Raw genomic sequence first — 27,800 nt, forward strand, 5'->3', positions numbered from 1 at the left:
TATGAGTATTTCCAGCAAAAAAAATTTCAGGAGAAAAAAAGAGATCATAAAATCTTGCAGGGGACAGACTGAGGAGATGCAGAGGAGAGAACTGCCAAGAGGGAGCATGGAAGGTGGGTGACACATTGATGGGATTTCAATTCCCCATCAGCAGAGATAAGCCAGAGCATGAACAGCTGGGGTGATGCAAAGTAAGGGTGCCTGGATTCAAACAGTGTGCCAAGACAAAAGGACCAAAGCATGAGAAGCATGGCAAGAAGGGGAAGCACCCACAGATGAGTGCAGACTGCAAATTGAGACAGCTCATAAATTAGTGTGCCCAGAAAATGATACAGCAGCAGAGAGGAGACAGAAAGGCAAGAGTATGCCAACCACCAGCAATAGATCACATGCAGCACAGCAATGAGGGAAATGGAGCAGGTATGGTGTGTCAGACTGCCTTCTGCTGGAAACCATTCAATTCATTCAGAGAATCATAGAATCACACAATTCTTTGGGTTGGAAAATCCCTCTAAGATCATCAAGTCCAACCTTCAACCTAAGACCACTGTGGCCATTAAACTATGTGTCCAAGTGCCATGTCCACGTGTTTCTAAACACCTCCAGGTGACTCCACCACCTCCCTGGACAGCCTGTTCCAGTGCTTGACCACTCTTTCAGGAAGGAAAAATTTCCCAATATTTCACTAATATCACTCACAGGTATCATGAAACCATCTTCTGGACAAGCAGGAAAGGATTTTTTTTTTCTTTCTCCACACATGGAGAAAGAAGAGTTAAAGAAGGATAGTCCACAGGAAACCACTTTCCAAATGTAAAATGGGATGAAAGTTGTGCCTCAAGTAATCTCAAGGCTAGCAAAACGCTGCAGGAAATGAGAGGGCATTTCTGCTCTAGCACACTTAGAGGAGTTGTGTGTACACATTAATTTTATGTCAGAATGGCCATACAGGTGACATAACGGGAAGTGTTTGTTCAGATTTGGTGCCTAAAGAGAGCTTGTGTTGATGGTTTCAACCTGGCTGTCAATAAAGAGTAAGAATTTACTCTCTGAAAGAAGAGTTGGAAAATCACCATTTCTTATCCTTGTTATGTGATTTTATCTGCTAAGGGTGAGGTGAAATTAAATGGCCTCTGTTTAGAAATTGTGGCTGTTCAGAGCAATGCCTCATCCTAAGGCTACAAACCTACCAACTCTTGTCAGCCACCTCAGCATGCACCACTGATTTCAGCCAGCCTGTGGAGCAGGTGAGCTGCAGCTCATCCTCGGTTTTAGTGACTGTTGGTGGAGAGGACCTTTGAAAAGCAGAGACAAAGGGAGATTCGCCTGGAGCAACTTTAATTAGAAGTTGTGTTTGCTTTGATATTTTTCTTCCAAGAAAGTGTATAAAAGGCTCATGCCTACCTCAAAACATGATTTCACTGTTGGAATCATCACCAAAACTTCTGAGGAAGTCCAGTTTATTTAAAACAACTATCTGCATGCACAATCTTTTTCTTCAAGGGAGACAAGATTGCAGTTGTTCTACATGTCTGAGGCCAGTGCTAGTAAATATTCCTTACAGCAGCATGGGGAAACTGTTCAAGTGAATTACTGCTCATTGGAACTTGGATAAAGTTCTGTTACTTCCCAAAAAAAGGAATAATTGTGCCCAGTCTGGGAATTCCCCTCATGCCTTCTCAATCTGAGACTTATGTAGATAGCAAAGTGCAAACATTGCAGGATGATTGCAGAATGTAGATTGCATTACAGGGCAACCAGGCTGAGGTTGCTTTTTATCTTAACTGTATCAGACTGTACTCAGGTGCCCTTCTATGTGCTGTGTTTATCTAGTGTGTGCACACTGTTTCAGTGCTAGGGCAGAAGAGAATACTCCATTCAAACCATTGGCTCTTTCAGTTCCAAAAACAACAGTTCTGGCAGCAGCTTCTGCCTGTGGGTCAAGGGCTGTGACCTGGAAGGCAGGCCAAGAGGGTATGGGAAAGTTGCTACATGCTGGAGCATAAAGCTGGGGCTTTATGTCGATTCCAGCATTGTTGGCACTGCTGCTGCCTTCCTTGTTGGCTACAAGTCAGGTGGATGCAACTAGAGACTGTCTAACGATCCCCTGCAGTACCTGCCTCCTTCAATTATTCTCCTGTTTGTGCTCTGTGCAGAAAATAGTGGTATGGAGAGTATGTGAAACATATCAGAGACTCAGAAACATCCTCTAAGGTCCAGAATGTCTGGGTTTTTGTAGGGAAAAGTTCTTTAAGTTAGTTCTGAAGGCAATGCTCTGTTCTAGGGTGAGCCTGTACCCCAGTTTAAATGAGTGATTTTCCAGGGATTTTTTAGTATGCCTTTTTTCCCCCTTCTCTTTTTAACTTAAGTTAAAAAGACTAACTTAAGTTAAAAAGACTAAAAAGGTGACAGACAGGGCTACTGGTGGCCAGCAGAACAAAGTTCTGTGAACAAAGTCATAGCAAATCTCATCACTCTAGTTGCTGCAGTAACTGAGCTGTAAGTATTGCTAAGCATCAGGTTCACAGGCAGAGGAGGATGAAGATTTGTCTGCCCCCCTTTTTTCTGCAAGCTTTTGTCATCTCTTGGGTCAGGCTTTAGGTTCTTGTTTCAGATGGCTCCATTCAGAGGTACAGCATGCTAGGGAATATCTGCCATGCCTCCCCAGGCATGCCTGAAGAAAATGTCTTCTTCCCTTAAGTTAACCCTTGTTTGAAGTCACAGAATTCCCAAGGAAGTTAGCTGCCGGTACTTTATTAGCTTAGTTGTTACACTTCTTAGCTGGTGCCTCTGCCCTTCAGCTCCAGCAGCAAACTGTTACAGTGACAGTGTTGTGAGTGGCACAACTACCTGCATCTCTCCTGCAGAGAATCTAAAGAAGATTTCTTGGATTTGTTAAACCATGCAGGAGACCATGCAGCTGGGAGACGTTCTGCACACTCTCTCTGCCACTGCAACTGAGCTCAGATCCAGAGCTTTCTGCAAGGGAAACAGTTGTCAACTCAGGGAAGCAAGCAGGGTCCTAAGCAGAGAGCACAGTAGCTACCCAAACTGTGCACCACAAAACCAGGACCTAACAGTTCAGGTATAGATCTTAAAATCTTGTGGAGTTGTAGCTGTACGGATCTGAACTTCCCTCAGGTAAAATGTTTACTGCTGCATCAAAAGCTTTCCTTAAGTTTAGCCCACTTGAGGCCCTCTGAGACCCTCTTGCAGAAGAATGGGTGGAAGTCCTTGAGAAGGATGTGTGAGAGCAAGTGAAAGCAGGATGAGGCATCCAGGCCCTGATCTGGTGGTATGTGTGTGTGCTATCTTAAAGCATTACCAGCAGGGATGTTGGCATACGTGGTTTGCTCTGCAGTGGAGTTAAAATCAACACCATGCTTTCCATTCCATCAACTTTGGTAGCCATCTTGTCATCCCAATTCCACTTGGGAATTGCACTTAGAAGTTCCTGCAGCCATTCTGGTAATGCAGCAGAGTGTCCTTTGTGCTTCTATGTACAGCACAGATGAGCAGGCACTTTCTCCTCTGAGGTCTGTCCAGCACAGGAGCAAAATAAAGTGTCACTCTCGAGCCAATGGCAATGCTTCAAGCACACAGAGAACTTTTCAGTCTTTGATGGCAGTTTTTCAATCTGCTTGTTATGAGGAGCAGATGGACAGCTGAAAAAGCACCATGTGCTTCCTAAAACATTGTGCAACAGGAGCACTTTCAGTAAGGACAAACACAGGTTTACCGTAATGATTCTTGTGTTGGCAGTGGAGTTTTGGGGGGAATTCCCAGTCACTGATAGCCTTTCCAGTTTCCTATTTTGAGGGGTTTGAATCGCTTATAAATACCCTTTGTGTGCCTGAGAGCACACAAGACAAGCTCGATTTGCTCTGGCTTAGCCTTTCTGCAGTGGTAAGTAATATTCTGAACTTGTGAGTTGTATGCAATGATTTTAGCTGGTGTTTGGGGACAGGACTAAAGCTTTAGGACGTGGGACTTCTCTGTACTCACAGTAGGAGCAGAGGGGAACGTTAAAATGCAGGTTTCTCATGTCCACCTGCCTCTCTTGATGAGTCCTTAACTGAGCTTCTGGGTGCGCAGAGAGCATTACTGCTTGGGAAGAAGCAGCTTCCTGGACTATCCATCAGCCCTGGGGCAGCTGCCCAAGCATAGCTAAGGGTGTGAGGGCAGCTGTGTCAGCAGCATGCCAAAGGTGCCCCAGAACTGCTAATCTCTCTGGTTGTCTCACAGCTCCGTGTCAGGCTTGAGCTGGGAACCATGAGGCTCTGCATCTGCCTTGTGTTGCTGTCCTTTGTTATGTGTGCAACTGCTGACATCCGTAACGGGGGACGATTTGCCTGGGATGCCGTGGGAGGTAAGCTGCTGTTCCACAGGCCTTTCTCTCAGGAACCTCCTGCCTCAGCTTACTGACAGGCAGTAGACACAGCCTCAGATGCCCCATCAGGGAGCTTGCTGTTTTCCTCTGCTGGAATAGAGCCTCAATAAGCCCCTTCTGTAGGCACCCACCCTGGGCAAAGGCCAATGTGGAGGAGTGCCTCTGCATTACTGCTCCTTGGGCCTTTCAGCTCCTGGCTGAAATGCTACTTCACTGTTTCTGAGATAACTCTTTGAATGGCCAGCATCTTCTCAATTTCTCTGCTTTCTTCAGGGGCGTGGGATATGTACAGAGCATACAGGGACATGCGCGAGGCCAACTTCAAAAACTCTGACAAATACTTCCATGCCCGAGGGAATTATGATGCTGCCCGAAGGGGACCTGGCGGTGCTTGGGCAGCCAGAGTCATCAGGTAATGGAGCTTATTTCGCTTCTAAACAGCGAGGGATCTAATCCATCTACTTGCAGTGGAGTCCTTCCTGACTTGTACTCAGCTTCTGACCTAGGACAGGAGAGGGGAAGCAGTAACAGCTTGTCTCCTTAAGAAATGTGCCCCTCCTCCCACATGGAATCACAGAATAGTTTGGGTTGCACGTGGCCTTAAAAATCATCTAGTTCCAACTCCCCTGCCATAGGCCAGGTTGCTTAGGGCCCCTTCCAACCTGGTATTGAGCATTTCCAGAGAGGGGGTGTCTACAACTTCCTTGGGTAACTTGATCTGGTTATCTCACTACCTTCAGTGTAGAGAATTGAATGTAAGCCTTTCTTCTTAAGCCCTATGAGGAGAGGCTGAGGGAGCTGGGCTTGTTTAGCCTGGGAAAGTGGAGGCTCAAGGGTGACCTCAGTGCTGTCTACAACTTCTGGAAGGAGGTTGTAGCCAGGTGGGAGTCAGTCTCTTCTGCCAGGCAACCAGCAACAGTAAAAGGGGACACAGTCTCAAGTTGGGCCAGGGGAGGTCTAGGCTGGATGTTAGGAGGAAGTTCTTCACAGAGAGAGTGATTGCCATTGGAATGGGCTGCCCAGGGAGGTGGTGGAGGCACCGTCCCTGGAGGTGCTCAAGACAAGACTGGATGAGGCACCCAGTGCCACGGTCTGGTTGATTGGATAGAGCAGGGTGCTAAGTTGGACTGGATGATCTTGGAGGTCTCTTCCAACCTGGTTGATTCTATGATTTTATGATTCTTGTCCTTCCAAGAAGGTAGATTCCTTACCTCTGCAGTACTGGTAATAAGGAACTCTTCTTGGTGGTTCACTTCCTGATGCAATGGTCCTGAATGACACTGAATATGTGCTTGAATCTCACTTTGAGAAGTTCTGCAGAAAAGCTAGTCTTCCATGAGTAGGGACATCGGCAGAAAGTGCAGTTAACGCTGGCTGGCTCAGGTGACCCTTTTTTGTCCTGCTAGTGATGCCCGGGAGCGCTGGCAAGGCAGCGTCAGCGGCAGAGGCGCGGAGGACACCCGAGCCGACCAGGAGGCCAACGCGTGGGGCAGAAACGGCGGAGACCCCAACCGCTACCGACCCAAGGGCCTGCCCAGCAAATACTAGCACTGCCCTTCAGGGGGCAGCACTGCTCCCCCCTTACACCCGCTCTATGCAGCCCAATAAAGGAGTTCTCCACGACACGGCTGATGGCTTTCCTTCTGGGGCTGGGGTCCTCAAGTCACAGCCACGGCTTCAAGGGGAGCGGACGAGCGCTCCCTACATACCGCCCGCATGCTATGCCAGGGCACCACCGGGGGGCTGCCAAGGGGAGGGGATCTCGTTCTTTTCCTCGGCTACTCCGGGGGCTTTCCGCAGAGGGCGGCGCGGGCTCTGAAAGCCCACAACCGCCTGCAGGGAGCGTCAGCCTCCCCGATCCGTCAGAGGGCGCTGTGGGCGCCGCCCGCCTGCCGCTCTGGCCGCCGCCAGCTCTCTGTCGCCGTGGTGGTGGTGGCGGCGGCGGCGGGCTGCGATGGACCGGAACCCCTCACCGCCGTCCAGCGAGGCGGAGGAGGAAGAGGGGGACGCGGTGGGGAACACAGTGTACAGCAAGCACTGGCTGTTCAGCATCCTCACCCGCCTCATCGAGGTGCGAGCCGGGGGGCGCGGGGAAGAGGCCAGTGGGCCCGGGAGCGGGGCTGCGGGGAGGCCGGGGCCTGGGCCGGGCGGGACGCTGGAGACAGCGGTTTGCAAGTCGCTGGTGTGTGTGCGTGGTTAAACTGTGGCTGTGTTGAAACAGTGAGTGAAGCGGTAGTCAGCCCTTGCTAGTGTTTCGCCGCGGTTTTCTCGGCCGTAGCTCCCGTGCCGTCGTGCTCTCGTGTGCACCTCCCGCCTCCGTTTCTCTCAGGTGATCAGCCCCGAGAAGACGGAGCCCGCCGGGAGCCCTGAGCGAAGCCAGACGGAGCTGGACGAAGAGATGGAGAATGACATTTGCAAAGTGTGGGACATGTCGATGGATGAGGTAGGAGCAATGTGCTGGAGTCAGGCCTTCAGGGTGGTTCACAGCTACGGACGGCTTCAGCGCGGTATCGTCAGTCAGAATCCTGCTGGAAGTGGAAGAATGCACAGAATACATTGGGCTCGGTCAGCTTTCTGACTTTGATGGTGTTGGTTGTTCTCTGGTTTGGCTCACGGTGTGCTGTGAATCTTTAGGCATGGCAGGAGTGGAGTGGGGAACTGGTATCAAGATGGCTCGTTGTGAAGGCTGCTTTTAAAGATGGGCAAGTACCTCATGAGCTCTAGAACCCAGCACTAGTTTGCAGAAGCACCTTTCTGTTGCATCCTAGCTGCTGGGCTCCATGATGCTGTCTGAGGATGGAAAGCAGAACTGTGTGTGAACGTAAGAGAGACAAGGTGATGTGCCTGGCCTTCCCTCTTGGTGTTTGATGAATCCTGCAGTGCTGTTATGTGTCCTTTACTTCAAAATAGAGAATTAATCTTGTGGTTTAATATGGTAAAATGAGATTTTTGTATGATCCGATCAAGTGCTAATGGTAATTCCTGACAACCGTAGTATGTCTGGGTGATGTCACTGTCTCTAAACATTATTTGCTGAACTCTGGCTTAGTGTCTCTGACCTTCTGTTGAGGCAGAGCAAAAGAAACTAAATGTGACTTTTTGGTTCATTGTATAGCAGATCACTGTCATTCTGAATCACCTTAGGGGCTTGCTGATCTTCTCTCACTGAAAGCAGGGGTTGTGGGTACTAACTGATCTCTTGCAGTGAGTTTGACATGTCTTTGATCCAGTCCTTGGGCTGTGAGGAAAGGTTTGATTTTTCATTTGGAAATTGTGGAAGTCCATTTACTTTTCCATTCACTTTCTCCACAGGATGTTGCTTTATTCCTTCAGGAATTCAATGCCCCTGATATATTCATGGGAATTTTTGCCAAGTCAAAATGCCCTCGTCTTACTGTAAGTATGGACCATCAAAAAGTCATCTTACATTAATAATACTAGATAGCTCTGTCCATGCATTTGCATGTATACCTCTTGTCCATCCATTACACGTTTGAACATGTTGTGGGAACAAGGAGAAAAAAAAAATGGTTCCTGAAGTTGATGGAGGACTCTGCTGTGGGAGGAACAGGGACAGAGTGTGAGGAGGAAGGAGCCGTGATAGATAGATCACAGAATGTTAGGGGCTAGAAGGGGCCTCCAGAGACCATTGTGTCCCACCTGCCAAAGCAGGATCACTTAGAGCAGGCCACACAGGAACGCATTCAGGCAGGTTTTGAACATCTCCAGAGAAGGAGACTCAGCCTCTTTGGGCAGCCTGCTCCAGCGCTCTGTCGCTTTCACCGTGTTGAGATGGAACCTCTTGTGTTCTAGCTTGTACCTGCTGTTGCTTGTCAAATCACTGGGCACCTCTGAAGAGAGACCATCACCTTCATCTTCATATCCACCCCTGAGATATTTATAGGTGTTGATAAGATCCCACTTCTCCTTTTCTTCTCAAGATTAGATGGTGATTTTGTTGTTCTTAGACTTGTTGTTGCTTTAATAACAGAGATGTCAGATTTACCTGGAGTTTATGTAGAATGTGCAACCCAAGTGGATTTCAAGATATATTTGCTTTTCTGGAACACCTCAACACCTACATATCTGAACAGTACCTGATCACATTTATATTTTATAAAGGCAGAGAGAAAAAAATCTGTATCTCTGCCTTGAAACAGTGGGTCATAAGAACTTGGAAATCAAACTGACAAATGTCTTTGAACCTTTCCTGCATTTGTCTTGTGGCTGTGGAAATAAAACCATGAACTGCAGTACAGTTGCCTCATTATACTGTGTTTTGACTTTTCAGGAAATCTGTGTAGGAATATTAGGAAATATGGCCTGCTTCCAAGACATATGCATGTCCATCAGTAAAGATGAGAATCTTGGGTGAGTATATATGTGCTTTATAGATGCATCAGTACTACTTTTCTGGACTTACAGTTATGAAATGAATGTTACAGAAGGGATTTAAAATCACCTGCAATGTGTTATCTTTGTTCACACCTTTTTGACTGACCATATTTGTGAGGGAAGTGTTGAGTGAAGGAGAAAAAGGATGCAGACCTCTCTTTCTGGCTTAATCACCAATCAAAGTCTTGAATCTTTAATTTCTAATTTTGCCACTCTTGCAACACTGCAGATGAATGCACGGTCAGGAGAAGCTGGCTTTGATCTCAGAAAATGTTTGCAGCTATGAAATGAGCTTCTTAGAACTTTTTTAAAAAGATAGACTTTATTAACTTTTGTCTTGCATTTGCTTCCTAAAGCCAAGTGCTGCTGCAACGTTTGTGCGATTCAGACTCCCCAACTCTTCTGGAAACAAGCAGGTAGGACATCTTGGAAATTAATATACCATTAGCATAGTTCTACTGTGTTTCTGGGAAGAGAACCAACAAGTGAGCTCACTATTGTATTATCCTCTCATTCTGACCAAAAGGTCCATCCTGTTCTGGAATCCATTTGCCATGAGCTAGATTCCTGTTTCATTCACATCATTCTCAGTATTGTGGAATTAGAGTTGTACAGCTGACATGAACGATTTTGCTTCTAATTTGTTAAATGGGCAATTCTTGTCTAGGTTGTTGTTAACTTGCCTCTCCCAGCCTGAGGTGGCCAATGTCTGGGTGGAGAGAATCCGAGAAAACCCTTCTGTGTATGACTGTGTCTGCTTTATCATGTCCAGCTCTACAAATGGTGAGTTGGCAAATCAAGATGGGAATTAGTGATAGCTCTTTACTGACCTTTTATATGTTAGCCTTTTGTGAGCTAAGTTTTGCTTTTTGTTTTTAGCCTTGTTGAAATTTGTACATTCTCTCTTGTGCAGTTGAATTGCTGGTAAAAGTGGGTGAAGTGGTGGACAAACTCTTCGATTTAGATGAAGAGCTAATGTTAAACTGGATTAAAAATGGCAGCTGTCGATCTGTGGGACCATCTGTAGATGATTCCCCTGAAGAACTTCCAGATTTTAAGATTGTGCCTTGTATACTTGAAGCAGCCAAACAAGTCCGGTATGTGAGATTTCTTTTCAGTTTCATGGCTGGGCAGACTCCTAACTTTGTTAAGGGCTACGAGTGAACAGCCTGATGTCAGTGGGACTTGCATAGATTGACAGGTCACTAGGATATATTTTCCTGTGTTTTAGTTTTGAAATGAGTCATTTTGTTAGCAAAGATAATGTCTTGTGATTGCTGATAGTCTTCTGTGTGTCCAAAATACACAGCAATCAGGTGTATAATTTCTTTTCTGTTTGTTCTGTGTAGATCAGATAACCCGGAGGGACTTGATGTTTATATGCATATTTTGCAGCTCCTCACCACGGTGGATGAGGGAATTCAGGCTATTGGTAAGACACTTGAATTGCTACATGTGGTGGGACCAAGTAACTTCTAGAAGCAGACACTCAATGGGGAAAATAGTAATTCATGCACCTGGATTAAATTTGCTGGCTTGGTGGGTTCTCTTTCTTTCTCAAGTGCAGGCTCCTGATGGAGGAAAAGAGACTTGGAGTTTGCTTTATGACCTCGTTTGCCATGAACTTTGCCAGCCGGATGATCCACCAGTCATTGTGCAGGAGCAGAAGACTCTGTTGGCCTCTATTTTATCTGTGCTGTCTGCTATGTTTGCTTCCCAGACAGAACAGGAATACACCAAGATGAGGAAAAGCAAGTTGTGATTTTTTTCTGCTATCTTTTATTTAGAAAAAGGTTGTCTTTGGCATTGCCTTTATGTATGTGGGAGGAAAGATGGTTAATGTATTGCTGTTTACTAGAGATCGGGACACAGAATTCAGTTGCATGTTTGAATGCAGCAAGTCTCTGTAGTGGTGACTCTAAAAATCACAGCTATCTCAAAGTTCAGTTACTGGTTGTCTTTGAAGAATTAGAGTAAGAGAATCAAGCCTGTCTGGAGGTGTTCCTGTGTGATCTGTGCTAGATTGTGTGGTCCTGCTTCGGCAGGGGGGTTGGACTTGATGATCTCCTTGGGTCCCTTCCAACCCCTAATATCTTGTGATCCTGTAATCTACAGATTCAGTCTTCTCCACTGGGTAAATTAGTGAAAATGTTAGAGTTCATCAGTTCTAAAATAAGAGGTAGTGTTTTCTTAGTGGGAGGGAGATTCTGCACTTACTTAGATCCATCTTTAAAGCTTGTTACTTTTCAATTAATTGACAAGTCTTAGAATGACAAATCTTTCTCACAGGGTCATCTACAGCAGAGAAAGATTGTGGCAGTTTCATTTACCAGGTTGGAATATCTAGGTGTGAACTGACCATAATAGTCTGTCCTGAGTTACTTTTAGAAACGTTTTCCTTCTCATACTCCTTTCCACTGGTACATACCTTTCATAGATACAGGTTGCAGAAAAGATAGTTTGGGCTTCCTACTACATTTCCACTTGCTTCCTTAAAACAGTCTTTGAGTGAGAAAACACTGCCAGAATACACATTCCTGTAACTTTTGTATAAAATCTTGCAGTGTGTTTCAAAATTCTAATGCCTTGAAGGGATGGGGATAATTTTTCAGTGTTAAACTTCCATTTCCTTAGTAAGTTTCCACTACTTTCTATTAGATATGCCTCTGATTGGGAGCTTGATTCGTATCTTGCAATACATGGAGGGCTGTGGGAAGAGATCTGCTGATAACTCAAAGGAATCTGAAGAAGAAGAGGCTGGAAGGACTGATACAAATGAGGAGGATTTCCATTTGAAAATTTTGAAGGATATTTGCTGTGAATTACTTTCCAATATGCTTCAAGAACTGACCAAGGTAAACCAAATTCTTAAAAAAGGTTTCCTGCAGAATGAGTAACTAAAAAAAGACATGAATGTAAAATTTTTCTGTGGAAGTGAAGTTGCATAGTGGAAATTCATTAGAGTCCATCAGAATATGAGTAGCAACATGTGTGTTCCATGCCAGAGACACAGATTATCTGCCTTGTCTGCCTCCAGGGCCAGGATTCTGCATGGTGAATTCTCTGGGTGTATGTTGCCATTTCTTCTAAGTGAAAGCCAGTTTATTTCAGGAGGGGAAAGAATATCAGCCTATGAGCTTCTTAGCTGGCTTTTTTATTATGGCAGTGCTTGAATTAAGAGACTTGGGGTGTGTGAGCCTTCACCCCTTACTACAGTGTCTGTGCCTGGCACTCTGACAACAGCAGTTCTGGTGGTTCTACCCATTTTAATGACCACTTACTGTAGACACTCTGTGCACAGAGTTGAGTTTGCTTTTCCAAAAAAAAAAAAAAGAAGTATTTCTTTTATTTTCCAGGAGAATACATTGGAAGGACTACACCAGGGACATTTAAATGAGCAGACATGTTCCTGTGCATTTCAGAACCTCTTACCATTGTATTTTGCATCAGTGAGTATACGAAAAGGTCTCTAACCTCCTTTAGAAATTACTACTCGGATGGCAAAACGTTTCAGAATCAGTTACAGAAGCAAGGCACAACTGTTCACACAGGTTATGTGCTATTCTAGGCAGTCTTACCCTCTGTGTCTCTTCTGGCTGCAGGCAGAGTTTTGCTTCGGTTGTCAGCTGATACAAGTGTCAAACTGCTGAAATGGCTGGCTGGCTGCATGTTGAGACTAGCTGAAAATTTGTCCGTTTTTATAGAGAATTGCTCTAAATTTTCCATAGGGAGCTTTTATTTGTGTAATTTTAAACTATAAGGTAACAGTGTGGGGAAGGTGATAATGTTTCAGAATTTAGCCCAATTGTGGGTTTAGATGGGATGTGGCTACTGCTGATTGTCATTGGTGGGAAGGTTCAGAAACAAAGACCCCCCTATACCAAGCATACGGATTTTGTGTCCCATTTTCACGTGTGTGTGTGTGTGTGCAATTTCTTTCCAGGTGGAGAGTTTCCTTGAAGTTCTGCGTGAGACTGATCAGACCCTGGCTGACAATCTGGAGAAGCGTTTCCCAAGCCTGAAGGTTCACACCTAAGAATGTACATGAAATATTTTCCTTCATTGGAATGAAGAGTTGTGACTGTTCCGTTGCTGTGTTTCAGAAATCAAGTTTTCAGTAAATGCAGGAGAAGGAAGCAACCTCCTTACCAACAGGTGGCTTTTAAGAAATGTTCTAGGTAGCCCTGATTAACTCAGCACTGATCTGGTCTGCAGGGGTGGAAATTGCTGTATATTTAGTTCTGCATCTTCCACCCTGTTTGCTTTGTTGATGAGAAACTGTTCATTCAGTCCTCTGCAGCTGATTTACATTTTCTTAGTTACTCTTGATTCTGTGCTTTTCAGCTTAAGTTGGAACAGCAAAGTTACTGAAATGCTCTGAGTAGTTTTGTAACATGATGCTGATTTCTTCACATTTGCTGTTGGGAAAAGGAGGATTTAACATAGGAAATCCCAGATGTCCTCTGCCTGTGGACCTTCAACCACCTGATAAAACCAGAGTTAAATCACACAGAGTTGTTTGGAGCTGTTTCCCTTTCTTTGTTGTTGTTTTGTTGTTGTTGTTTTGGATTTCTTTTTCTTCTACATCATATCAGTACCTTGAGCAGGTATTGTGGCAGAAAGGTTTCATTTTATTCCTTTAAAATCTTCACCCATCCTACATCGAAGCCTCTTCCGCAATGCAGCTCTGAGTTGCGGTGTTTGGGTCCTGTGCATTTTGAAGGATTTTAGAGTATAGTCTGTGCTGCAGCTTCCAAAATTGCAGCCACTAATCCAGAGTTGAGAGTTGTAGGACAGATTTGAATTTCATTTGTGGTGTACTTGCAAACTTTCTACTCTTTTAAAACAGTCTATACTTCACTTTAGGAGTTTACTGTGTATCAGACAGATCTTTCCTCATTCATGGGTTTTCTGCATTATCTGTGAATGACATGAGGAGTGCCATGCTAGCTTTGGTTTTTCAGAGTAACTTAAGGTATTAGTGCCACTTACTGTAAAGTCAGCCTACAGTCTTCTAAAAAATCCCATTTAATGACGTTGTATTTTAACTCCACTATATTTTTAGATCCAGTGCAGCTGACATCTTCTGTAAAGACAGTATAACAACACATCAGCTCCAGAGTTCTTTAGACGAGAGTGAAAACAATTGATCTTTATATTAAGTTTGAGATGTGAAAGAAAATGAGAACCAGAGCATAGTGAGTAACTTAACACCATGTAGACAAATTTCCTGGGTTTCTAGTTTTTTGTAGACTAAATATTGTGCTGGGCTCATCTTTTGCTTGCCCTGGGTTACCTGAACATGTGATCAAATGCAGTATGTGTATATGTATATAGCCTTTTCAACCAAACTTCCAGTTTTCAACAATGGAGCAATTTTCATCATTCCCTTGAGCTGCCAGCAACATCTTAGCTGTCAGCAGAGGGTTTAGAGTTAGAAATATCTGACTCATGTCACCAAAAAGAATTGCCATGGTTTCTATCAGTTTTGTATGCAATGTTTATTGGAGAAAACTGCTAACTGTGAATAGGATGACAGCATTTTACATACTACTTTGACAGTTTGGGGGTATTTTCTTACATCACAGATTTGTAATAAAGTTTCTTTTTTAAAAAAGCAAACTGTATGTTTTCCTTCATTCTATGTGTCAGTGTTTTTGAGCCACTGGAAGTGTCTGTTAAGTACATAATTTTAAGAGGAAAATTGAACCTCTTCATAATGTCAGTGTCTTGTAAATGTGTTGTCCTTTTTTGGGACTCTGTTGCTTTGTTAGTCATTTTTATGGTCTGGAAGTTTGTGTCTTTCACCTGGTTGTTAACATTTTTCTGAGCTGAAGTTTGTGCCAAGGTATGTCATAAGTATTTTTTGATAGTCCACCATAGTTAGGAATTGTTTCTGGTTTGTGTCTCTTGAAACTTGATGTGGCCGTTGAAATTGTGGGGTAGTTGTTTAATGTAATGTGCAAAAAAGCTGAGACAAGATCTGTTGGTTTATTTTGTTCCTTCTCTTTGATACCCAGATATCTAGTACTGGTTGATTAATTGTTGATTGTGGTATCACTAATGGCAATGATTAGATGAGATACATAATCTCCCTGATAGAAGTTATTGCCAAAGTGGCATGATTCTTAAAGTCTGTCATGTGGTAGAAAAAATGGCTGGTTTCAGTAAGTTCAAAAACAGCTGGGTCCTGTCCCCCTTCTCTTCTGCAACAGAGGAAGCTGTAGAAATGTGCCCATCAGCCTTGCTTCAGCAGAATGATGATTCCACTGTGCTGGGAATTTTTATCCTTGATAGACATGGTGAAATGGAACCTCGATTCTCTCCGTTTCCCACCAAACAGCTGCTCTTGTGCAGTCCATGCTGTGTAAGTGGGTCAGGACTGTCTTTAGGAGTGGGAGACTGGTTCCAGACTGAAAACAAAGTAAATGTGGCATGGTTTTGGCTTCAGATGTAAGAGAAACTGTGTTAGACATGTTTTGAAATGAGGTGCATGCATTTCATCGTGTGGCCAGCAGGGGTCTCCCTTAGCCTGTGCTTCGTGAACATCATGTGTCTGGTCCTTTTGGGGTGGTGTTTTTTTTTCAAGGGAGGTGTTTGCTTTTATACTGATTTTTGTTCAGATCCCTTTCCTGGTTATGCTTTGACACTGACTGGCAAGCCAGAGCTCTCTAGGCTGGTTGATTCAGAATGGAGCTCTATCTGTACAAGCAGACAAGCAGCTTGCTTCCAAAGATCTGCTTACCTCCATGACATCTACCTTTGGGGAGAAACGAGAAGCACTTGTTACTGCTGTGTGCAGAGCTCTGACAAAACTGGGTGTCTGAAGCACTGAGGTGAAGGAATCAGAGCACAGTCCTGCTTGGACAGTACTGGATGTCAACTGTGTCATGACAACATGTAGAAAACAGATGTGGAAATCAGACTGGAAGGCCCTATTTTAAATTAGATTTCATAGATCCATGGAATAATTTCATATAAAAGTAGGATGCTAAAATTATTCTCACATTTTATGTACGTTTGGCATCTTTATCCCACAGTAACTTTTTTCCTAGTGGGACAAAGCACCATAAACCCAAAGAAATCTGATGTATGAGGGAAAATACAGTGATGTTAGAATGCTTCATCTGCTCCCTTGACAGTAGAAGAAGACTTGCTGCTGTTGATATCCTAATGCCCAATATTCATGTCAAAAATCAGTCCTTTCTGGTAGACTAAACCATGACATCTAATATGCTGGGAGGTCTGTTTTTAGGCTTCTCCATGCTCATTTTCTGTCACTACTTTTTTAGTTCATATTTCCTTGTAACTGCTACAGTTAGTCATTTCTCTGTAAGGATTGACCTCTTGCTATAACTAAGCTGAATACAAAACCAAGTTAAAAATACAATCATTTGTAAGTCTACCATCTTTATTATACTGGTATGAAGAGATACTGGATTTATTACTGTGGCTTTGTTTGCTTTGAAAATCTGCTCTTTCCCACTAGCTGTGTTTTGGTTGTTACTAAGAGCTATAAAAGCAGCAGCATCTCCATTACCGTTTTCCCTCAAGAATTTGCTATTGTTTCTAGAGCAGAATCTCTTGGTCACAGCAGTTTCTTAGCATTTCTTTTCCCCTCAAAACTACATGTCCATTTTTCCTCCTTTTTAATGCTTATTGTTCATCTTTTTTTCCCTAGATGTTGGTGATGAAATTCATGTGCCCTGGCAAACCCAACAAGAAAGAAACAACCTGCTAAACCTGGGGCAAAGACCAGTCTGCTGCAATGTTCTCATATTCTCAACTTCTAGAAAATGCTTCATGTGAAGGCAAATAAAAGCAGCAAGCAGCTGTGTGTTTGCTCCCCAGTCACAGCCATGTGCATCAGTCATGAGCCCTTCAGCCTGAGCTGACAAAGCGTGTGCTAAGTGAACCTGACATCACAAGGTTGGTAAAACAAACCAGGTTATTTATTTCCAACAGCTATCAGCAGAGGTTTTACAGTGGGAAATACTGCTCCTATTCCTCCTCTTGTTCGCCCTCCCTCCCAATTCAATTATTTACCACTTTAGAAAAAAAAGTTGTTTTTATAATGCAAGAAGCTGATCTCTGAGACTGGTAAGAGTAAATGTTTGCTTCTGAGTTGTTATTGTGAAGAAAATGAAGACATCCAGAGATGGCCCACTGGTGTTCTGATCTATTTTCCTTCCTCTCTCCCTCAGAAAACTGAGAGATTAGTAAAAAGGCTAATGCAAAAAAGTGCTTGAAAAGATAACAGTGTTAGGATGCTGTGAAGATGAAGAAAGAATACTGGAGAAAGAAAACAGGAAAAGACCTGGAGAATTATGGCAAAATAGTGAGTAAATGTGATGTTGTAGGGGAAAAGTATTCATTTTCAGTGACAATGTTAGCATTTTAGATCTGGTCAGTTGGAACAGCTACTGTGCAGTTACCCATAAAAAAGGTATGATATTGATTGTTTTCTGTTTTCAAAGCTGAATCTCCTTTATAATTTTTCTGCTCTTTGGAAGTGAGACAGGTTTAAGGTGAAGCTGAGGTCTTAAAAACTACAGCAGGTGGGCAAACTAGTATTGTTTGATTTAAAATAATTTCATTACTATTCACATATACAACCATGCATTGCCCCCTCCTTTTTGCTGTCTGAGGCATCACAGGGAGCCATATCACAATCTGAGGCAGTTTCAAGTGTTGCATGCCCATGCCATGCACAGGTCTTGAACCTGCTGCAGGTGAGATCTGAAAGCAGAGTCCTGTGGGGTTGATGTTTGTGTTGCACACTGGTCCGAGGTGAGCACAGGAGGATGCAACATACTCCTGGTTCTGATAACTAGGTAGGTGTGGAGGGAAAGAGGTCTGCTTGTTGTCTGCCTGCTTTTTACTCAAGGAGAGCAAAAGTCTACTGAGTCTGTACTGCAGTCACTGTGAGAACAAATCTGCAATCTTGAATTTGACTTCAGCATTTTTATATGATGACACATTTATTTATAATTAAAAGTTCTGTGGAATTAATTCCTTTTGTTACAGCTGGGATTAAAATCCAACACTGGATGTAATATGGTCTTGAATCCACTGTAGTTTCTTCCTACAATGTGGGGTACCCATGGTGACCATCAGCATGTTTGTGCTGATAACAACTGAAGTCCCAAGCTGTCGACAGTTCCCCCCATCTATCCCTTCATCCCATTTCCCTTGGAAAAGCCAATGCACCTTGATACTCTGTGTTGCAATGGTGGTGGTCATTTATTCTGTGCTTTAGGTTATGCAAACTCCATTTTAATTTTGCAATGAGCTTGTATCAATATTATTTTTGTTGTCATGCACATCATTTTTGGTGACAGCTCTGTTTAAAGAAGTTGTAACTTTAACAAGCCATCTGTTAACCTTGCACAGAAAGAAAACACTTTTGTCAGTTACTCTAATGAAATCACAAAAATCATTTCCTGGTCTCCAGCTGTAGACCAGTCCTCCTATCTTCTGTCAATAGGAGGATATTGAAGCATGCAGGAAATAATATGCACACTTTTACCCTGCCCTGCAATATGGTCACAGTGTTGTATTTTAGTGTAGCAAATTGCAATTAGCCAGGATCTATTTTTCATTAAAAATTCTCTGTAGTGCACAAACTCTTTGGTTCAACATCAGAGAGTTTCCTCATTGTAGGCAGGTAGGAAGTCTGGGCACAGGAACCATGGGAAGACATTCTGACTTTATGCAAGCCTGATTAGGGAAGATTGTGATTTTCCAAGTTGAGAAAGCAGAAAGGTGAGAGAAACACTTCAGCTTAGTGGGAGTAAACAAAAGTGCAAAACGACTCCACTTTGTCACTTGGGTTGGGGCCTCTAGAGTGGCTGAATAGGAGGAGAAGTAGTGGATAGAAAAGGCTGGAGTAATGGGAAAGGGAAAAATGAATTCTGAAAACGTGCTGGAAGAGCAAGAAAGAGCTCTGGCTTTGTGAGCTTTTTAGATGGAAGACATTTATGGGGGAATGAAAAGAAATGTGGGAATTTTCCTAGGAGCTGGAAAATCACAGGGACAAGCAAGAGTCTTTGAGGAACCTAAATGTATTGGCACTGTACAATGTGAGCTGTTCAAGTGGGAAAGTCCCAAACCCAAATTATAGGAAAATTTGTCCGTTCCCTTTTCCTCCTCTTGGAGAGGTTTTGGCAACTTGTAAAAGGAGGTGGGAGATAGGTGCAGAAGATACTGGTCTGGAATTGCTATGGAGCGGGGCTGGAGTGGCCCAGGCTGATTTCTGGGCAGCACATGTGTTTATGGGTAGAAGGAACAAACCCAGCAAGAACAGCCAGTTGTAACCCAAGAAACAAACTTCTTTCAGCCTTTCTGGACACCTGAGCATGTGGCTGTTGACAACATCCAGCACTGTGTTGGGGCAGCATCTGTGGGAGTGCATCTTGGAGCACATCCTGCTCACTTCCCACTTGCAGTGCTCTCAGCAATGAGTTTCAGGAATAGAATCAGATCTTTTATTGCAGTAACTCTCACCAATGGATCTGGAGCCCATCCTTAAGAGAGTTGAAAATAATCACAGCATCACTCCACAGTGTTAGAAGAGCTCCTGATTCTGCAGTACCCTCTGTTTGATAAATTTATCTTTGGCCCACCATGTAAAGGTTGAGTGTGGTGTTTTGGAAGAACCCACTGAACGTGACAGAGTGTGATGTGGTCGCACTTCCTGCTGTCATGATTTCATCAACCAACCCTTCTGCTGACCTGGGCTTAAAAGAAGCAAACATAATTAAGGTTAACAAAGCTTTCCCCTTCCCACATGTGCTTTGTGCCCTTTTGCTTCTTCCAAGAGATAACAAAAAGCTCATGAATAACAGGCACAGTCTGTTTTCTTGTTGACCTGTTGCAGAAGGCCAGCAGGGAAAAGATTATGCACAGGCGCAGTATGTGCATGGCATCAGAGGAAGATTGTAATTTAAGTTCCTATCTGAGGTTGGCAAAAGGTTTCAAAGCATCAGGGGTTCAAAAGTGTTGCCTGCTCCAGGTCAAAATAATTTTGACAAAAAAAGTGGTAACGTTTGAGTTGAAACCTTATCAAAACAGAAGAAGGAGATCAAAGGGGCTTGAATTCAGTTCTCAGCTTATCCAATGCATTTAACCAACTTAAACCCTATGACCCCTTGGTGATGTGATTCAGCAGCAGATCTGGATTAGACATTTTCCACCAGCCAGAAGTGCCTGCCTGTTCAGCTGTGTTGCACACGTGTCTGCCAGTCTGGTTTTGAGAGCACAGTCACAAATCTGAAGTGGTTTCTTTGGCTGCAGATGGAGAGTGTGGTGTAAAAGTACATCCTTGTCCAGGTGTGGACTCTCTGTCTTCTCCCAGATGGAGCCACTCCTGATGACAGCCTAGGCTTGCCTCTCCTAACTGTGTTCATGTTCAGTATTGTGTGTTGTGCTGTAGAGGTTAATGGAAGGAGTTGTAATGATGGGAAAGGCAGTTCCCTTGTTCCCCACTACACATGCTTATGTGTTTTTCGTTTGCAAATATCATGGCCTGTATCTCTGCAGGTGTTGTTGATGATGTGCTATGCCCAGCTGACCAGCAATCCCTGATAACTACTTTCTCCATGTGATTTTTCAGGGGAATTTGCACCTACCTATCAGAAAATCCATTCTAGACTGAGCTTTCTTAATTGTTTGCACTAATAGGGTAAGAGAAAGTTCACAAGGTGAAAAACAGTATTACTAAAAGCAGAAGCTACCTTTGTCCTCTGAAACAGTTCTTCCACCAATCAAAACCAATGTTAATTTTAAGACAAATTGTTCTTGAGTAAAACCAGATTTTAAAACCAGCAAGTATGGCTCCAGGGAGACCTTAGAGCAACCTTCCAGTGCCTGAAGTGTGCTGGGGAGGAACATTTTACAAGGGCTTGTAGTGACAGGACAAGGGCCAATAGCTTTGAGCAAGAAGAGGGAAGATTTCAAGCACACTTACAGTGAGGGTGGTGAGACACTGGAACGGGTTGCCCAGGGAGGTTGTGGGTGCTCCCTCCCTGCAGGCATTCAAGTCCGAGTTGGGTAAAGTATTGAGAAATCTGATCCCTGCCCACGGCAGGGAGCTTGGAACAAGATGATCTTGAATGTCCCCTCCAACCCAAAGCGTTCTATGAATCTATGATTTTGTCCGAGTAGTTTGACAGACACTAAAAATTAGTTTGACTTACCCAGAACAAACCTTTTCCCCATCTTTTCTTGCTAAAAATTAGTGCCTTTCCATTTAATTTCTAAAAGCATTGTGAACAGATGGGAGCTGTAATATTCACTAAATACACAGTTGCAAATTGTACCAAGTTCTACTTGCTCAAACACACCTTCCTTAAACCTTCACTAGCTTGTTCTGGATTCACTTGCTCCTCACTGTCAATACTCAGTTTGCTCACAGCTTACCATCCTCATCTTTTATCCATTACCCTGGTCACTGTTCAGCTAATGCATTTAGCCTTGGATATTCTTATGACGTTGTATTGCTCTGAAACAGAATTTTGCACCAAGTGTTACTAAAAGCAAAGCCTTCTAATCGGGCAGATGAAACTCATTAGTGCTATGTTTCAAGGAGCTTTTCTTTGATGCAAACTAATTAATTTTGCCCCATTGCAAAATTGCCCTAACTATAATGGGAGCTAAAATCTAATAAGATAAAAGAAACTCTGAGGGGAGAAAAACCATCTGTCATGAGAACGCAATGAGATGAACAGCTTTTGTCAGTCTTGGGAAATGATGATGCATTTTCAGCTCCAAGGCTGAATGTTTTACAGTTACTGATGTCTTTAAAGTTCCTGCTGTGAATTGATGTTGTGTACATTGCTTGCTATTTTCCAGTCCTTACAGCAGAAAGTAACTGTGATTTAATTTGCCTTTTTTCACACTAACCAGTGGTCAGTGTTGATGCCCATTGCTCTGTCCTCAGTGGTCTGTTTTGCTGTGATGTCAGCAGATAGAGGGATATCTGCAGAGAATGGCTCTTGAGTCTCATTTGACTTTGAAACATTGATGAAACTTAACAGAATGTCTAGGAACAAGAATTCTGGTCACATCCTGTTTCAAAAAAGCTGACAGTAGAGCAAGGAGGTGAAACTGATACCAAAAGCCGGCTGGAAGAGGCAGTCCCACTGTCTGTGATTGCTTGGACTTTAGAATCTTGATCATAAAGTCATAGAATTGTTTGGGTTGAAAAAGTCCTCTAAGAACATGGAGTCCAGTCATCAACCCAACACCACCACAACCATTAAACCATGTACCATGTGCCATGTCCACACATTTCTTGAACACCTCTAGGGGTGATGCTTCCTGGGAAGCCTGTTCCAATGCCTGACCACTCGTGCTGCAAAGAAATTGTTCCTATATCCAACCTAAACCATCCCTGGCACAATTTCAGGCCATTTCCTCTTGTTCTATCACTTGATGCCATGGGAAGAGACTAACCCCACCTCACTCCATCCTCCTTTCAGGGAGTTGTAGAGGGCAATGAGATCTCCCCTTAGCCTCCTTTCCTCCAGACTAAACAATCGCAGTTACCTCAGCTGCTCCTCACCAGACCTGTTCTCCAGACCCTTCACTAGCTTTGTTGCCCTTCTCTGGACATGCTCCAGTACCTCAGTGTCCTTGGACTAAGAAATTGATTCTCACTACAAGAGAATCTTGTTGATTTCCCTTGCTTTCTTCTGTGTTAGCTTGTTCCACCTCACTTTGGATGCAAAATACCCTGCTGTTATACCAATTAGACCAAGAGGCTGTGGTTAACAAAGGCTCTTAAGGTGTGTAAAGTATATCGAATGCAGTCTTTTTGCTTCTCATATTTGACATATCTAGTGTCAGATAAACTTTCCAACTGAATGTGACTCCGGCGGAGGCTGTTTGCCGATGCACACTCATGGTGAAGCTGTTGTTAGAAGTGCCTGAAGAGCTCTCCTTCTCTTTTCTGAGTGGATCAAAGCCTGCAGAATCGCTTTCAGAGCTGTGCTTACTCATATCATTAGCAAGTACAAAGCTTTCTCCTTTGTTAGCTTGTTCCACCTCACTTTGAATGCAAAGTATGCTGCTGTTGTACTAATTAGGCCAACAGGCTGAGGTTAACATTTAGTCACTTCTCCTATCAGCAGGCTTATTTATGCATTTGACTGTTTTTCTTTGGGTTGCCTGTGATGTGAAAGAGCCAGATAATTCTTTAGGCTTTTCAATTGCAATGATAATACAGTTAGGAATAGTGCTAACAGGGTGGTTCCTCAAAGAATGGAGTCCACTCCAACTACACTTACTGCTTATAGGATGGAGAATTACTTGGAGCTGGTAATTCCTAGCTCTGGATGTTATGTTACTCCAGATGCTAGGAGTGCCTTTTTTTCAGAGTTGGTGGCTAAGATTGCTGCTGTCCTCCTCTTTTTGCATGCTTTCTCCTTCATGTTCAGGTTAAGCATTTTGCACCCTGTCCTCTGAGCTCTCTGCAGTTCACAGCAGTAGCAGCTTTGATGCCACAGCTCTTAGCAGTTTCCCAGCCCCTCTTCCCTTGCCAGGGCTTTGGGGCTGATGGCCAGGACTGGTGTGGTGCAGCTATGTAACCTTGATAAGATGAAGTGACTTAGCCTACTCTGACCAGGTTAAAAAAAAAAAGAAGTGGTTATAATTGGCACTTCTGTACCCACTAACTCTAGAATAGTAGGAGCAAAGAGCTCTCTCAGAACTTTGGTTCCCAGTCAGACAACAATGTTGTTTGAAATGTAGCTGAAGTATTAAATTTGTGACACCATATTCCCTGTTGTCTGTGAATATGGTATCACCACCCCCAGAAAAAATCAGAAAGTAGAACATGGCTTCTCCCTTGCCCCAGCAGGCTCTAACTAACCTTTTGTAAAAAGCTTGCCAAGGTTTTGTTAGGAAAAACTACACGTTGTTTGCTCAAGCAGGATGTCACTCATAATTTTATTTAGCTCTGTGAAGAGAAAACTATTGCTTGCCTCGAGTGAAAGGACTAATATTGTTTCTTTAAACAGTGCAAAGCAAATATACAAGCAGTGAATGGACTGTTGGCTAGATCTGCTCCAGCAGATTTACATAGCATCTCTGGCTTTGCAGAATAAACCTGCTTAAAGGCTACTGATACTACAGCTGGCTGAATCACACCAAGTGGGTAATTTCCCTGACTGGTTCTTGCCATTTTCGTTGGAAAAGGACACTTGTAAATGTTTTCAATAATGGCATGATTTAAATTCTCCTTTTCCTTTTGTTGCTTTATTACCTGCTTCCAAATCCAGTGCTTTATTATTCAGCGACTGTTCAGCAGTATGGAGAGTTAGCTGACTGCTAAAGCACCCTCATGAGGATGTGGTCCCCTTCCCTGTGGGTGAGTTATTGCACTGAGGCTTCCAGACATTTCTCAGTGATTGCTCTGAGTGCAGCAGATGATACAGCCTCACGCTGGTGAAAGGTTGGGTGAATTGCTCTGGAAAGTGCTTGTTCAAAGAACTGTGATTCACAGAAGAAAGGAGCAAGTGGCAGAATTCCCTTGTTGAAAGCCAGGGATTTCAAATTCATACATCTTTATAAAATTTGAAATTCAGAGCAGCAGTTTTTCAGGCATCAGCATATGAGGGCATCCATAAACCACAAACAGAATATGAGGAAGATCTGTAAAACCTGTACTGGAAACAAATCTCTTTCAAAGGGCTGCATGACGTTCATCTTGGCTCTTCACCACGGCTGCCATAGAGCTTACCTAAGTGCCATGTGATTCTTAAAAGCATAACTTGTCTGCAGCAGTTAATTAACAGAAAGGCAAGGGGCTGTGATTAGAATTTGCCATAGTCTATTCTGGAGCAAGTAATTATGATTAGAGCAGACTTTAGTATTAAGTCGTATTAAACCTGTTTTGCTCAGGGATTTAACACTTCATACCTTTTTCTGGAAAAGCTCTATGTGGTCACTGTGCCTCAGACAAATGCTCCTGGTTGGACAGGCAGATGGCTGCTCCAAATGAGGTCCAGGGAGTGGCCGAGAAGGTTGATATCCCAGAAGTGATGCTGTGGAATTGCGTTGTTGGAGATTGGAGCACTTTCTCCTAGCACATGGGGAGAAGGAGTAATTCACCTTGGTGACCTTGATCCAAGTGAGATTAGGACTGACTGACTGATTCTGTCTTTCAGTCTTGCTGTGTTCAGGAAGATAATCTTATCTTTCAGCAGAAAATTCATATCCCTGCAGATCATTCCCAATCTGCCTCCTCATGGCTCTTGCCTCGTCAGTTGTTGCCAGTTGAACAAAATCACCTTCTGCCTTTGTGTCTCCCCCAGCACTGGACCACTTGGGAGCCCCTGTATTACATTGATTTTTCTTAATTTCTGTCTCCTCCTCCTCCTCTCCCTCCCAGACCACCTTCCTGGTGGATCTAAGACTTGTGCTGTGCTGGAAATATGTGCCAGTTTAGTTGAGTTTTTACACATTTGACCTGTGACCCATGGCAAGCAAACTTTCTAAGAGTGAGAAGAAGAGAAGACATAGAGCAGAAGGTTTAGGTTGTCTTGTTTCACAGGCAATGAAAAGGGAGTCCCTTTACTGTGTGGCTCTCTAGGGAGATGATCTGGAAGTGTGACTGTTTTTAATACTTCTCAGCCTAAAAGATTTCCAGAGCATGTATCTATAAATGTGTACCCACAAGTGCCAGCACCATTGCCTGCTTTCAAACTCTGTTGTGCTCCTGCTTTGAAAAGCAAAACTTGAAGCCCTCCAAAGAACTAAAGAAGAGTCAGCTGCTGGGAAGCAGGAATGGGATCATGGCCTATTCTGGAACCACTTGATGGTCTTATAGCTAGTCTAGCAAAGGGGCCAGAAAACATGGGATTTCTCAGTCTGACACCGCCCTTGGGTATGGAGGCTGCTGAAAAGATTAATTTAGTGAGGATTTGTAAGTGAATGCTGCAGCTGAAAGCCAGCTCTTACAGCCTTCATGGTGGCTGCTTTCACAGTTGCTCTGTGCCAGTGACACAGGTTTAGTAGTATCCAGACGTGGCAAAGCACTGTCTTGCAGAATGTGTGATCGGCTTGACCTGCTTTTGAGCAGGCCCAGACTTGTACTTCATCCTTAGGTACTGATTATCTGTCTGGAGGGCTTTGATGAGAGGCTGCATGTGAGAAACCTCCTGTGGGCTTTACGAAAAATCAATCACTGTATTGCCTTAACTCTCATGAGCTAAGAAGAGACTTGTTTCTCTATGGTGTAATGTCCCAGGCTGTCTTTGTCCTTTACTGCTCCTTCCCACCTCAGGGTCTGTGCAGACTTCTGATTTCCCACTGAAAACCTTTGGCCTTATTCTGCCTCAGTCCTCCTTCTTTTGCTACTCAGGATGAGCTGAATAGCACCCGTGTATGTTGCTGTCCTGTTTGCATTGCATTCCATATCTTATTGCTTGTAGTTTTGTTGTGCAATTGTCTGTGATGTGGGATCCAAGCCTCTGTTCTTAAATGATAGGGTATGTTACCAGCTTTTGGGAGAAGGCAGAGTTGTCCTGCTGTCTGTGAAAACCTAAAGGAGTTGTGCTTGTGACAGAAACCCTGAAACCCTAAAACTGTGACAGTTCAGCTTTTGCATGAAACCTTTGAAATAGTTCTTCTACAAAACCATTTGCAGATTCACAGGAGCTGGAAATCCTGCATGGAGAGAAAGAAAGCAGGCTCCAGTGAGCACCCAGTGAAACCAGGCTGTAATTGAGTCAGTTCATGCTTTGTGGTTCTGCTCTTTCAGACTACAGGGCATTGGCTGTGGTGAACAAGCATTTCTTGTGAAACCATTGAATCAGCATTAATCTGGTCCCCAAAATTCAGGGCACCCTGGTTATCTTTTTTTCATAACTAATTAATTTTATATTAGATTAGATTTCCTTGGCTGCTGCTGTACTGTTTGCATTGTATCAGCAGTTGTAGGCCAAGCTGACCACGGTGTTAGCTATGAGGAGTGGGATGACCAGTGCCCCAAAAAGCTCCTGCTCAAATTGGAAATGACAAAGTGAGGATGAGAGGCAGCGACACTCTTGTCTGTTTATCAGAGCTGGGCCTTAGAGGTAGGAAGTGCTCTTAACATGGCATAGCTGGGAGCTCAGCTTATATCCCCTCCATGGCTCTTGTGTGCTGTGAAGCTTATGGGCTTCTGCTGAGATCAGCTTCATCATCTTGTGACTTAGTGTGGTCCCTTGGAATGTCTTGTGTCTTGCCCTGGTGGGCTTCAGGTACCTGTCAATGCTAACCAAACCATTGCTTCTCTTCTCTCTCTTCTCTCTCTTCTCTCTCTTCTCTCTCTTCTCTCTCTTCTCTCTCTTCTCTCTCTTCTCTCTCTTCTCTCTCTTCTCTCTCTTCTCTCTCTTCTCTCTCTTCTCTCTCTTCTCTCTCTTCTCTCTCTTCTCTCTCTTCTCTCTCTTCTCTCTCTTCTCTCTCTTCTCTCTCTTCTCTCTCTTCTCTCTCTTCTCTCTCTTCTCTCTCTTCTCTCTCTTCTCTCTCTTCTCTCTCTTCTCTTCGACTCCAAAGTGGCTTTTCAGAATTTCTTGGGTGACTGCCTCTTCTTTGAGCATACCTATAGGTCTGGGTTGTAAGGCAGACTGTCCATGCCCCTATAATACTAGGATAATCTTTATGTGTGCATCAAGAATAAACTGTCTTTCTCCAAGGCATCTTGTGAAAGCTTATAGTCTTTGAAGGAGAAGGAAAAGCAGATCTGAGTTAAAGCAAAAAACATAAACAATCCTTCATTCACAGTTGAAGTGACCTGTCTTCAGGTCACTGTCAGCTGCCTTCTGATGCCTGAGGAAATGTGAGTGAGAATTTTGTCTTTGGTTTTCTTTCAGATTTTATCAAGGATGAGCACAACATTTTGACAGAAAATATGGGAATTTCAGCTTGGCTGATACTGTGAAGTAATGGGAACCCAGCCTGAGCCCAGATTTCTAGATCAGAGATGCTCATCTTCAATGGAAGAGCTTCTACAGTTACCTAGTGAGTAATT

The 27,800-nt window shown here is 43.7% G+C and overlaps 2 protein-coding genes across 5 annotated transcripts; both read left to right on the top strand.

The window, feature by feature from the left end:
• The first annotated feature begins 3,875 nt into the window (after nt 1-3,875).
• On the top strand, nt 3,876-6,013 carry LOC135186330 (serum amyloid A protein-like). Its single transcript, XM_064163968.1, has 4 exons — nt 3,876-3,906; nt 4,246-4,369; nt 4,664-4,802; nt 5,797-6,013. Exons 2-4 carry the CDS (start codon nt 4,273-4,275, stop codon nt 5,936-5,938), a joined length of 378 nt encoding a protein of 125 aa, XP_064020038.1. The 5' UTR covers nt 3,876-3,906; nt 4,246-4,272; the 3' UTR covers nt 5,939-6,013.
• Nucleotides 6,014-6,303: 290 nt separating this feature from the next.
• Nucleotides 6,304-27,777, top strand: SAAL1 (serum amyloid A like 1). 4 transcript variants are annotated; one of them, XR_010306722.1, is made up of 14 exons: nt 6,304-6,461; nt 6,720-6,833; nt 7,703-7,786; nt 8,682-8,761; nt 9,142-9,201; nt 9,453-9,568; nt 9,699-9,882; nt 10,135-10,217; nt 10,348-10,536; nt 11,444-11,640; nt 12,142-12,234; nt 12,729-12,825; nt 16,467-17,123; nt 27,643-27,777. XR_010306722.1 is itself a non-coding variant. In XM_064163580.1 (13 exons), the coding sequence occupies exons 1-12, from the start codon at nt 6,345-6,347 to the stop codon at nt 12,819-12,821; spliced, it is 1,410 nt and encodes a 469-aa protein (XP_064019650.1). In that variant the 5' UTR covers nt 6,304-6,344; the 3' UTR covers nt 12,822-12,825; nt 16,467-17,964. The 4 variants fall into 4 exon arrangements, 2 of the variants coding, with proteins under 2 accessions (XP_064019650.1, XP_064019649.1); XR_010306723.1 differs by having other exon boundaries at nt 16,467-16,714; XM_064163580.1 differs by lacking the exon at nt 27,643-27,777 and having other exon boundaries at nt 16,467-17,964.
• Nucleotides 27,778-27,800: the final 23 nt, after the last annotated feature.

The sequence above is a fragment of the Pogoniulus pusillus genome, chromosome 24 (genome assembly GCF_015220805.1).
Source record: "Pogoniulus pusillus isolate bPogPus1 chromosome 24, bPogPus1.pri, whole genome shotgun sequence".
NCBI classification, from domain to species: domain Eukaryota; kingdom Metazoa; phylum Chordata; class Aves; order Piciformes; family Lybiidae; genus Pogoniulus; species Pogoniulus pusillus.

Excerpts from the sequence above, each read along its gene's own strand:
- LOC135186330 (XM_064163968.1), top strand. The coding sequence starts at position 4,273 with ATGAGGCTCTGCATCTGCCTTGTGTTGCTGTCCTTTGTTATGTGTGCA. Across the intron at positions 4,370-4,663 it reads TGCCTGGGATGCCGTGGGAG|GGGCGTGGGATATGTACAGA; the intron begins GTAAGCTGCTGT and ends TGCTTTCTTCAG. Across the intron at positions 4,803-5,796 it reads TGGGCAGCCAGAGTCATCAG|TGATGCCCGGGAGCGCTGGC; the intron begins GTAATGGAGCTT and ends TTGTCCTGCTAG.
- SAAL1 (XM_064163580.1), top strand. The coding sequence starts at position 6,345 with ATGGACCGGAACCCCTCACCGCCGTCCAGCGAGGCGGAGGAGGAAGAG. Across the intron at positions 9,202-9,452 it reads ACTCTTCTGGAAACAAGCAG|GTTGTTGTTAACTTGCCTCT; the intron begins GTAGGACATCTT and ends ATTCTTGTCTAG. Across the intron at positions 9,883-10,134 it reads GAAGCAGCCAAACAAGTCCG|ATCAGATAACCCGGAGGGAC; the intron begins GTATGTGAGATT and ends TGTTCTGTGTAG.